The sequence below is a fragment of the Rhopilema esculentum genome, chromosome 11 (genome assembly GCF_057945365.1).
Source record: "Rhopilema esculentum isolate cy_ngs chromosome 11, ASM5794536v1, whole genome shotgun sequence".
Taxonomy (NCBI): domain Eukaryota; kingdom Metazoa; phylum Cnidaria; class Scyphozoa; order Rhizostomeae; family Rhizostomatidae; genus Rhopilema; species Rhopilema esculentum.
Genome location: NC_142825.1, coordinates 3143059 through 3155305, shown reverse-complemented (window position 1 = coordinate 3155305; position 12247 = coordinate 3143059). Strand labels below are relative to the sequence as shown.

General features: G+C 36.0%; 1 protein-coding gene across 1 annotated transcript; it reads left to right on the top strand.

The window, feature by feature from the left end:
• The first annotated feature begins 664 nt into the window (after positions 1 to 664).
• LOC135693925 (flotillin-1) lies at positions 665 to 12119 on the top strand. The gene is made up of 11 exons (XM_065212510.2): positions 665 to 943; positions 4312 to 4387; positions 5165 to 5255; positions 5864 to 5965; positions 6512 to 6553; positions 6935 to 6979; positions 7511 to 7585; positions 8135 to 8611; positions 9064 to 9201; positions 9935 to 10099; positions 11098 to 12119. The coding sequence occupies exons 1-11, from the start codon at positions 898 to 900 to the stop codon at positions 11113 to 11115; spliced, it is 1275 nt and encodes a 424-aa protein (XP_065068582.1). The 5' UTR covers positions 665 to 897; the 3' UTR covers positions 11116 to 12119.
• Positions 12120 to 12247: the final 128 nt, after the last annotated feature.

Sequence of the window (12247 nt, the reverse complement as noted above, 5' to 3'; positions counted from 1 at the left end):
ATCTCAGAAACTTCGACAGTTCGTTGACTCAACTGGGCTTATGACCAAAAAATACTTGAGTGCAACTCCCTCCCCTTGGTCGTGGCTCAGTTCAGCTCCAAATCTAGACCACGTATGTATGTTGGAGCTAAACAAATTGTTGAGTACCTTCGTGGTTCTGGGAATGCTGGAACATTATACAGAAGTCGTAAATAAAACAAAGTAAGGAACAATGATAAAAAAGATCAAATGAACAAAAGGGGAAGTTGGAAGGTAACAGCCTGTCACCCCTACCCAAATAAGATTTGCTATTATTTGGAAATTTGCCACAGATCTAAAGGGGTTTTCATAGGATGCATAAGGGAGCGAACCCTTGATTTTTTGTTAAGTCTGTGCCAATCCTACCGCCCCCTAAATGGAGCCATGAATTTCCGCACTAGTCGCCACTGCAAATAACCTAACCCCATGGAAAGTCAATTTTGTTGGTCTTTTTTGTCAGAATTGAAGTATTGGCATCATCAGCTAATTCAGAGTGGGAGTATACTGCGCATTACCCATGAGGCTTATAACCCTCATACCACCCCTTCTCACCGCCTCTGCTGCTCGGGTAAGACTAATTCATTTGACCCTTAAACGCAGAACAGTGTGTAATACGCGGGAGTTCGCGGTACGTTAGTGTTGAATGGGAGTGGTGAATACATACGCAGCAAAGGCCATTTTGATTGCAGTGTAGTTTGCTTTGTAGCTCGCAAGTTGAAGTGTTGTCACTTTACCAGCTCAACCAAATTTCTGTTTGCAAATTCTTGTAGCAGATGTTGCAAAGGAAGCCTTCATTAACGAAGAGTTTAGTTCTGGTAGAATATAAATTTGAAAAGGCAACTTTTAGCTGCACAGTGGGAAATTCACCGAGTCAGCAAAATGGGTTTTGAAACTTGTGGTCCAAATGAAGCAATGGTTGTGTCAGGTTAGTTTACAATTTTAATCGAAGCAGTGATTTATTAATGTTTTGTTATTCTTAGTTTAGCTATTTGACCATGCAATGCACTTCTTCAATACGTAATGAAGAGTCGATAAATCACAGAATTTGTGGCCAAATGGAACAGGGTAGGCCATGAAATATACGTGAAACTGAGCACATAACTTTAAGTATGGGGTTTAGAATGGAATTCAGGCCACTGTATTTGAACTAAAATTTTAAACCTTACTCTTTATTATCTTTTTGCAAGATATATTATATGATGTTGTTTACATTTTCTTGATTTGATTGTAAACGCATCTGCAAAGAACCAGAAAACAACCAGCAACGTTTTTGAAAGTTGCTAAAATGTCAGAAAGCCGTGTGAAATGACTACTCCTGTATATTCTTAAAATTGTACGAACGTATTAAATGTTTGAGATTTCATTAATTTTGACTGTTGCCTGTGTATCTGTTGCTCATTTCATTGCATGTTACGGTAGACATCTTGTCTTTTTCAGTTATTTTAATCCCTTGTAATGTGCATTGTTACTCTCTGGCGCTCAAGTTCTTTGTGGCACCCAAAAACATAGAGATAACTAAATTACACACTTGTCTTGGAATTTCCTGCAAGTTTAAAATTTGCAAAGCTTCACTTATATGCATAACTTCTACTGTTCATTGTTTGTTCTTGTCAAGCTGATAAATTTGAAAGTTGATAGTTCAAAGAGAAGAATTTTGCAAGTTATTGTAAAAATATTTAATAATGTGTTTTGTAATCATGCCTAGTGAAATTGGTTGGCATTAATTCATTCGATTTTAACCATTTAAAATACACACTGTTTGGTTTGAAGAAACAAACCTGGCATCGCTTATTTCTGCTAACTGTTGCAGTTTTTGGGTGCTGTAGGAAATTTCACGCATCAAGGAACAATTACCATTAAAGTGTAATCATTTGTAAATTCTCCTTCTTTTTCAAAAGGTAGGTGTGCTAAATGATGTAGAATTTCCTTAAAATTGTGCTGAAGGGGAATTTTAAATTGCAGATGCTGTCTTAGCCTTGAGTGAGTATCTGCTAACAACTGTTCACTGGACAAAACCTTGATCAGCTTTTTTCTTATGAGAAAGCTGACATTTTTCATAATTAGCACCAATATTATTTTGGCAACTATATTAAATTTCAGTGATCCCATGGAAGACAGTTTTATGAACAGATATTTGAGAATAAAGCCTTATTTTTAAAGTTAATCTTTTCTAATAATGAAAGATATATTTCCTTAGCCTGTGTACAGACTTCAAAGTTCTTTCAATTTGTATGACATGTGGTTAGGGAAGGACGCATTGCACCAAAAACAAACTGTTATTAGTCCAGACCTCTGGTGACAAAAATAGTTGCCAACAAGGCCACAGCGTGGTTCCAAGAGACAAAGTTAAATATGGCGGCTCTCCTGCTCACCGCAGCAACATTTTTAAGCCACAAGCCACCACATTTTTACGAACAACTTTATAATAACAGAGCTGTTAGAGAATCATAGAATAAAAACCGTACTTTAGTCAGGTTATGAAAGGGCAAGCTGAAATAACCAATCAAAAAGAACCTTTTCAATCAAATGTATTTTGCTTAGATGCCCTAGCTAGAAAATACAACATAACTTGGATATGGTTTCATTGTTTTTTTTCAAATCTAATTCTGCTTTTTTGATCAGTTGAAAGACATTTATATGCTCTTTCCTTTTATCAAGATGACTTCACCCTGTAAATGTATAAGAACAGGGCTGTTGAAGAATCATATAAAGAACAAACCATCCTAGAGCAGGGGTGGTGGGCACTGCTCATAGTATGAATAGTCTATGAGCAAGTTTTTTTCCAGAGAAAGGAAAGTCTGCGATATAATAATTCGATGAGCACAATGGCCTCTTTTCCAGGTGTAGTCTGTTGTCTGTCCTTTGACTCAATCTAAATACTTTTGTTTGTACCGCTGTATTCTATCTTAGTAACGCTTTTGTTGTTTTGATCTTATCTCTTGGCCGCCACAAAATCAAGAAACAGCCATGCTCATAGTTTTCAAATACTATGAACGTGTAGGGTTTGACCTTTTGTTCTACAGCAGCTATGCATCACAGATTGTGGCCGTTGCATGTTGGCGGCATTAATAGTTTTGCTTTTCTATTCACGCGCTACATAGGTGACCTTCCGGGACCCCTAAAGCATTTGATTTGTTTCTTCGTTAACATAGCTTTCTTATAGTGAATTAAATGGAATGTTGATTGAATATCCTGGAACATACCCAAAGGTATTTTCACTAAATTAAGGAGTTTAACATAGGAACAACATTTCCATTTTAAACAAGCAAATATTCTTGGATTTGTGTCGATGAAGTTGGAAATACAAATTTCTGTTTGCAGTATTTAATTAAAGGTGTGTCGAAGGTTGTATTTTCTCTATCATGGAGCACTAAAACCCAAACTATATGGAGTAATTTTTCTTCCTTTTGTTAATGGTTGGTGCTTTTAAAGACAGTCCTTGACTCCTAGCCAGGCGACCCCTTGGCATGAATGGAATCGCATTTATATTCATGCAGAGGCTTGTAGGTAGTAGTAGACAGCCGTTGGTCAGTTTTATTGTGTGACAGCTGGCTGCTCTTAATGATAGCCACTGCATGAATAGAAATGCGATTCTATTAATGAGAGGGATTGCTATATCTGTAAAACAGACTCCCTGGAAGGGTCTTCATCAGAGAACTCTTCAAACTCTTCAGGCACAGCCCTACATCATTTTTAAGCCGAAAGTTTTCAATGTGGTATACATTTTCCAGTTAACACTCAAGTGCAAAGAATCGATTTGGTTGACTATAGTGCGTAATTTTTTTCATCAAGTAAGCAGAAAGGTGTTTATTATTAGACAGAGGAGGCTAATAAAATGTGAGGAAAGTCCAAAGGCTCTAATTGCTGTTTTCTATGTTGAGTTTCTGTGGAATGCATTGCAAACACAAAGGAACTAGTGATTCCAGTTATTGGTACAGCCATCCTGATAATGGAGATGCTCGCAAGGGCTATTGTTGACATTTTCAAAGTGAGATTGAAGCCAACAAAATTTACATTAAAGACTATTGAAACGGAAAGTCACAGGCATGAATCAAAATCAGGATCTGTGAAAACTAGTGTTCAGGGCCTATAGCTGGAAAAATACTGTTATTAGATTAATTACACTAAAAACACTGTAACATGGTTTCTCCATAGTTGCAAACTGTTTAATTAAAAATGAAGTAACTAAATCTCCCCCTTTCCAAGAGGATTTGATTTGTGAAGTTTTCAAATGTATTTATATCAGTTTTATTCTATTTATACTTTATTATATGCTTATAATGTGATTTTCAGGTGCGTGTCATGGAAAACCATCACTTATCTCTGGTGGAAGAACGTTTGTGTGGCCAGGAATCCAGAGAGTCCAAAAGTATGGATATTTTGATTTTTGTAGATTGTGAAAAGAGTGTTTAACTAAAGAAGCTCTGTAATGTAGCTTTATTTGTCCTGGGTACTTCCATCACCCCTGTCTTATCTCTACACTATTGTAGTAATTGTGTTGTTAGGTTAAAAGTCAATCGGGGGCCCTATTCAAGTATTATATACTAGGCCCCCTGTGCTTGTTATTTTTGTGAGATGGCTTAGAGTAGAGAGCTGTGAGCCAGGGGCAGACACTTGGTCAAATATTGGAGGGGCAAGCTTATTGTTTTAATCAGATGACATCACGTTTTCCATTGTTTCAGAACAATACACCATGGTTCTCTAAAGTATTAGGGGCGTTTGCCTCCTTTTCCTCTGGGTGTCTGCCACTGCTGTGAGCCATAACATGTGCCTATTTTTTATGGGTCAAATCCGTCTAATCTTGTGATAGAATTCCAAATCTACTCATATTATTCATTATAGAGTAATCATAGAAGAGCTCATATTTTTTAATCAGGTTTCATCAACAACTTTTAATCACAGTCAATTTTTTTGCTGAAACTTCATCATAGACTTTATAGTGTTGCTTCTATGTGACCAATTTATGGGTGAAATTTATGACCAATTCACCTTACTGGGTGAAATTCAGTTGTATCATTACATCAAAAGTTGTTGATTGATTCCGGTTTATGGTTATAAAAGAAGTAAGATGCAAGTTGAATAATCAATTTAACATTTTTGAATTAATTTCGGTATGAGGATAGTAATTAATTTTGTTTTAATACAGAATCAATCTCAATGTGATGACTCTAAATGTTGAATCAGTCAAGGTCTATACAGTCCAAGGTGTACCCATTTCTGTGACTGGAATTGCCCAAGTATGTATTTAAAAGTTTCTTTAGCATTTTTAATGCTTATTAGTCTTTATATATATGTCATGTTTTTACTTCAATCAGGCCTTACTCTAAGCAAAATGAAGATGCTCTATAGAATGAGCTCCTAAGAAATCTTTTTAAATGTTTGTATTTTTGATGCGTAAAACATAATGTTTTCATTTGAAAATGTATATATTCTTTTAGACTTGGTCTGAAACAAAACTAGATGTGAAATCGAGTATAAAATTGTATCGAAATATTAGTAAAATATATATATATGTATATTTAAATAAATGGTATAAAGGCCATACAATGTTATAAATTGTACTAGTGTGGCTGGCCATTTGAGAAGATGGTTTATCTTTGATCAACATTATTTTCAAACAATATTTCACTCATTACAATATCGTTTTACATTTTCAGAAGCTCATTAAATCACTCTTTGGCTTTTTTAAGGTGTGCCTTAAGTGCTAGGTTCAATGCCTATTCAATCCTTGAAAATTAAATTCATCATGAGTAACAAGTCTTAGTAGGGAGGAATAAGCACTTGTTTAACATAGTAATAGTTAGCAATCTGGTTTTAATTAACATCTGGTTTAAATCTTTCCAAGGTGAAGATACAGGGTCAAAATATGGAAATGCTTCATGCTGCTTGTGAGCAGTTTCTTGGCAAGAGCACAAGGGAAGTTCACCAAATTGCACTTGAAACTCTTGTAAGTTATAAAGCTTAACAGTTGGAAATTGTTCTTATCTAAAAAAAATGTCTGCTATTAAAATTGAATTGTGATTGCTTTGCTTTATTCAATACCAGAGGTATTTTGGTATTGTACTTGCAGTATGGAGAAAATGCCATTGTTATTTTGAGACTAGATGTCCATAAAATTAAGCAGAAATTGTTTTTTAATCAAATAAAATTCATTCACTTTTTATTGTCATCAGAAGTTAATAATTACTTGCAAGCTGAAATAACCAGTCAAAAAGAACCTTTTCATTCGAACGTATCTTGCTTAATTTTGACGCCCTAGCCAGAAAATACAACATAGCGAGAATACTGTTACATTGTTTTGTTTAAATCTAAGTCTGCTATTTTGATCAGTTGAAAAACATTTATATTCTCCACCTTTTTATCAAGATAACTGCACTCTATAATTGAAATTTATTGCAGTTTATTCCCTGGAAGATGTAGAGCAAGTTTAGTAACAGGATTCTGTTAGTCTGATGTTTTTATAAAATTGAGCTTTTTCCTTGTTGTGTTTCAGGAAGGTCACCAGAGAGCCATTATGGGAACAATGACAGTTGAGGTTCGTAGAAACTCATACAAACCACTTTTTATGGCAGTAGCAAAGTTTCTTCCTTAGACACCTTTGTTTGGTACAGGTTTCGTTTCCCTATCAGCAACTTTTTATTTGATCTAAAAATGGTGGAAAAAGAATCTCATCAGGTATCAGGTGGAAAAAGAATCTTGATGTGATCATCAGGCAACAGTACCAACAACATGCAATCCTTCTTGATGCAATCATCAAACAACATAAAACCCAAAGTTTCAACTCAGAACCATCCTATTCTGTATCTACACAGAATGGTGTACAGTTTTGCCCATAAATAAATATAATTGTACTAATATATTTTCTTATTTGTAATCGTTGTGCCTAAATTATACAAGAGTCTTTTATCCTTAATAGGAAATTTATCAAGACAGAAAGAAGTTTTCCAAATCAGTTTTTGAGGTATGATTTTGATTGCAGCATTTTTTTAGCTACAAGAACAATCTTTATGTTTTGTTTATAATACCGTTTACTCAACTGAAAGTGCTTTTAGCATGAAAAATACATTCACTTATCTCCTCTGTATTTTTTGGTGATTTCATTTGTTGTTTCTGATTATAAAAACTTACTTCTGTTGAAAGACTATAAAGCAAAATTGTTAATGAACTTTTCTAAGCACCATTTGTCTCCATGAACTGCAGGAAAACAAGTGACAATCAAGAAGATGAAAAATTCTTGATGAGAATCTTGATGAAAAAATTCAACAAATATTTATATAAGACATAACGATTAAATTCATATTATTAAACTTTATCTTTTTTTTAAAAGCTATTTTCCCACCTCTGCAAGCAATTTTAGTTGCTCTTGAATATGTTACAATCAGATTAATCTAATTATTATCTGTGTTTAGCACATTTCTAATTTGCTATAATTTGTTTTGTATCCATTCATATAAAACTTTAGTTATATATTTACAAATTATGATGAATATAGGTGGCTTCATCAGACCTGGTAAACATGGGTATCAGTGTTATCAGCTACACACTGAAAGACATCAGAGATGAAGAGGTAAAACCTTAAATTGGTTGCTGTTCTCTAAAATATCAGTTATATTTGCCAGCAGAAAATATTTGCAATTATTTGCCATCAATGCAATTAGCGACAAAATGATACTTTGAAAAACAGAATCATATATACATTTATATATTTATATGTATATAATTAATCACCTTTTTCAGTTCCAGAAACCTGTGCGCTCAAATTTTGTGCCTTCTTCTATAAATGTGATCAATGTAAAATGGAAGAAAACTGAGGCTATGTTTATGGATTTTAAGTGTTTTGTAATGAGTAAATAATTTGATATAAGGATTTGCTAGTGTTTGTTTCTTTTTACACTCACTAGAGGGAGAATATGAAGTTATTGTCATTTTTAGGCAATTGTTGATTGGCCCAACCTACTTGAAGTCGAATAAGGCTCTATTTTGACCCACAACTAAAAGGAGTTTAGTATCTCTGCAGTTCACTTGTTAGGTTGATCCCCAGCATGATAGCATTTTTCTATTTAGAAAACCATTATCTTTGACTGTTGTTTAGAACTTGGCCTCCTTTTTGCATTAGGGGTACCTGTTGGCACTTGGAATGAAAAGAACTGCAGAGGTTCAGACAGAGGCAAGAATTGGAAAAGCCAAGGCAAAGATGGAGTCAGGAATCAAAGAAGCTTCCGCAGAAGAACAAGAGATGAAAGCCAAGCTTGCTAATGACACTGAGATTGCAAAATCGCAGAGGGACTATGCACTGAAGAAGGCTGGCTACGACATGGAAGTCAACACGAAGAAAGCCAAATCTGACTTGGCCTATGAGCTGCAGGCAGCTATCACAAAACAGAAAATCAAGGAGGAACAGATGCAGATCAAAGTCATAGAAAGAACACAACAGATTGAGCTGCAGGAGCAAGAGATTGCCAGGAGAGAGAAGGAATTGGAGGCAACAATCAGGAGACCGGCCGAGGCAGAGAAATACAGGACGGAAAAACTGGCCCAGGCTAATTGCAACCGGGTCATTTTGGAAGCAGAGGCGGAAGCTGAATCAATCAGGGTCTGTGGTTTAGTCCAAGTTACTGATAAACTTGTTGCTTTTCTATTATCTTTTTATTTATTGTAAGTAAGCTTTTATATTGCAAGTAAGGTATTGCGTAGCTGTGACTCAAGAAAGTTACTAGTATGACACACTCTTCTAGGAATCGCACTTTTTTCATTTCAAAACTAAAGTCCTACATGGTTCATTGTATTTAGTTAGCCGTTGTTGTTCTTTTAGTATTGATTGTGTTCTTACAGAGGTCTGCAAGAAAGGACTTGGATACGTATAATATCGCTATATATTGACTCCATCTAGGTGGAATATCCGTCCATAGGAAGTAAATCGTTGGTCCTGGTTTTCAGTAGGCGGAATATTCGACTTACCGGACAAAATCTGCCAAGTTTCTGCCTTAGGTTGCACAGCTCTTGAAGTTTTACTTTAAATGTGATGGAATTTTATTTGAATTATAGATGAAAGGAGAAGCACAAGCATTTGCTATTGAAGCTAAGGCTAAAGCAGAAGCCGAGCAGATGGCAAAGAAGGCCGATGCCTGGAAAGAATACCAAGAAGCCGCCATGATTGACATGATGCTGGAAACACTACCCAAGGTAATCCGATTTGACGCTTTCTAGTTATTTTCTTCAACTGAATTGAAACCCTCCGCGTTACTAGCATTTTAGCATTCACGCTATGTCCTGACATTTTATTATGACTTTTGATTTACCTTGAAGTCACTACTCAGCTCAGAAGGGACTGGGTGGGTTATTATTTTTTATAATATTTTTGAAGCTCTATGTTTAATTCAGAGGGGGCTTAAAGAGATTTTTTGATAACAGTGAGTGCAAAAGCGCTGCGGTTCTTGGTGAAATTGCTTGAAGAGACTGTCGAGTTTCTAAAACTCATGCATACTTCTTTTCCTTTTTACACTACCTCCCACATGCATTGCCACTGACAGCCTAATTGCTGGCCCTAGGTCGGATTTAGGTCCTCGTTCAGTCTAGCTGTACTGATGAGCCCTGATATGGGGCGAAACCGGTCTACAGCCGACTGTTTGAGTTGTCAATTGTTTTCTTTACTTCACACTTACTGCAACTCTGTTGGATGGCATACCGCTTTGCGGTGCGGTTCTTGGTGATATTGTTTAAAGAGGCTTTCGAGTTTCTAAGAGGCATGCGTACCTTTTTTCCTTAGGTTTCTCTGCTAGGTTTAGACCAGGGAGCGATCTAAACATCTTAACGCATACCCAAGCAAACAAATGTCTTCTTATTTTTGAATATATAGTTCAATTTAGGGCATGTTCCTAAAAAGGCCGATCTTTAATGAATTGTTGCGCATTTTTAGGTTGCTGCCGAGATAGCAGCTCCTCTGGCATCTTGTAAGAAAGTGACAATGGTTTCCAGTGGTAATGGTGCTGTTGGTGCTTCCAAAATCACTGGGGAATTGCTTGATATTGTCTGCAGGCTGCCGAAGGCAATGGAAGAAATGACTGGCATTGACATAACCAAGGTATTTGCTTTTACTGAATAAAAATATTAATTCGAGGATAAACTCGGGCTTACCTGTTCGATAGCATTAGATGAAACTGGTTTGAATTTCAGAATAAAGCTGGGAAAATTCTGGAAAACTAACTGCATTTAAGTTTCCATAAATGAGCTGACTTGGCCCAACATTTCTTCAAAGGGGTGATCGCTGCATGTTCTTTACAATGCTTTAGAACAGAATCTTTTGGAATTTTTTGCTGTTATCAGAGGGATCAGTTATTGGGGTGGGGGGATGTCCTTTTGAGAAAAGTGTTCGTAATAGGGTGGTTTTTGTTATTAGAAAGTGTTAGTTCTATGGAGTGTCTTTAATAGGGAGGTGTCCGTTATTGGGAATTGTCCGTTGTTAGAAGTGTCCGTTACAAGGAGCTGTCGGTCATAGAAAGGTTTCCGTAAAAGTGACGTGTCCGTTATTAAAAAGTGTCCGTTATAGGGGGGAGGGGTATTCGTAAAAGTGGCGTGTCAGTTGTTAGAAAATGCCCGTTATAGGGGGGTATTCGGGGGTGGCTGACAAAGTGAAGTAACCGCCATGATCTAGCAAAAAGACTGGATCGATTTATTTTTTTGAAGTTAGAAGCCCGCTCAATTTAGATAGAGAGAGGGGCCCAAAAAGAGGGAGGAAGCCATTCCTTAAAACCAATGCTTGAATGATATGGATAGGCGAGAGTTGCAGTGATGTGTATCGGAATACCGAAGAAGAAAAACGGCTAAAGCAGATAAAAACGTAGTTCGGAGTGATAGTGAAGGCACTCTCCTTGGATGGGCTTTTTTGGGGCCCTGTTCTCGGATGGAGCCTTTTTGTCACAATAGAAGCTCGATCCAGTCTTTTTTGTAGATCAATGGGTGACCGTTATAAGAGGGTTTCCATTAATTGAGGTTTTACTGTAGCATGAATTAAAATATGTTTTAAGGTAGCAATTATTTCAAGTTTCGTTCCCTAATTATTTGTTATTTTTGTCTTTTCAGAGCCTCCGTGCCCGCTAAAACCCAAATTGGAACTTTTAAAAAACTTAATAATCAACTTTGAGCTTATCTAAATATTATTTTCACTAATACCTTTTGATGTAATATACCATCGGATATTCATGCGTGCAATTTTATAACACCATCCACTATGTAAGGCAATGGCCTATCAATGTAATTTTGTCGTTTTTTATATAATCAAATAAGCCAGGCGCTCCAGCATATTTACAATTGATACTAACTCGCTGATTTATAATCACAATTGCCTTATCCAATCTGAGATTGTAGCTCGGCTGTTTATCTTTATGAATCAACAACAATTCACCTATTTCATATGCTTTGCCTAGTCTATTTGCCCCGTCCTTTTGTTAGCACCATCCATTATACAATTTATGCTTTAGTTTAAGATATGCGCGGGGAAAATCTTGAATTTAAAGCCCTGGATAATTCACTCGCCCCTTGAAACCAGCAAAGGATTGTCTTTGAAATCTCGCATTGTTATATGTCTCAACGAGATGATCGGACCCCCATACCCAACACTCATTTTCAATCTGCCTGGCCGTTCGTTAATTTCAATTAAAGTCTTTCTACGGCGATCTTTTTAACATTATTTCCTTTGCATAACAGTCTCTAATAATAACATCATATTGATAATTTCATGCTATTGCCATACGATTTTTTCTTCAATGTATACATGGGTTGAAGATTTTAGCTGGTTATATTTCGTTGGTGCCTAGATATAGATCTTTGTGAACTAACGGTCTAATTCCCCCAAGCTATTGATGTATAAAAGAATCATGGGAGATTGTATATATTAGGCCATCGTTGAAGACAAAGTATTTCAGTTGTCTTTAGATTGTTCCTGTGTTGCACCTGGGTTTAAATTTCACACAAAAGTAAGATATAGCGTTTTCGTTCACAATGCAGTTCCCTTTGTTAAGGTACTTTTCATTTAAACTATCTATCATTCCAATTCATGTATTGAAGTTAAATCTTGTTTGCATATATAAGCATATAAAAATGTATCATCTGTTTTTGTTTTTATGATAAAATCTTATTTTCCAATCCCTGGAACTTGCTATTCAAGAGTGGGAACAAAAAGCAGAACCCACTTTAAAGGGGAGCTTGTCCCTGAAAAGTAGACAGACAAATG

Excerpts from the sequence above, each read along its gene's own strand:
- LOC135693925 (XM_065212510.2), top strand. The coding sequence starts at position 898 with ATGGGTTTTGAAACTTGTGGTCCAAATGAAGCAATGGTTGTGTCAG. Across the intron at positions 6,554-6,934 it reads TGGGAACAATGACAGTTGAG|GAAATTTATCAAGACAGAAA; the intron begins GTTCGTAGAAAC and ends TATCCTTAATAG. Across the intron at positions 6,980-7,510 it reads TTTCCAAATCAGTTTTTGAG|GTGGCTTCATCAGACCTGGT; the intron begins GTATGATTTTGA and ends TGATGAATATAG.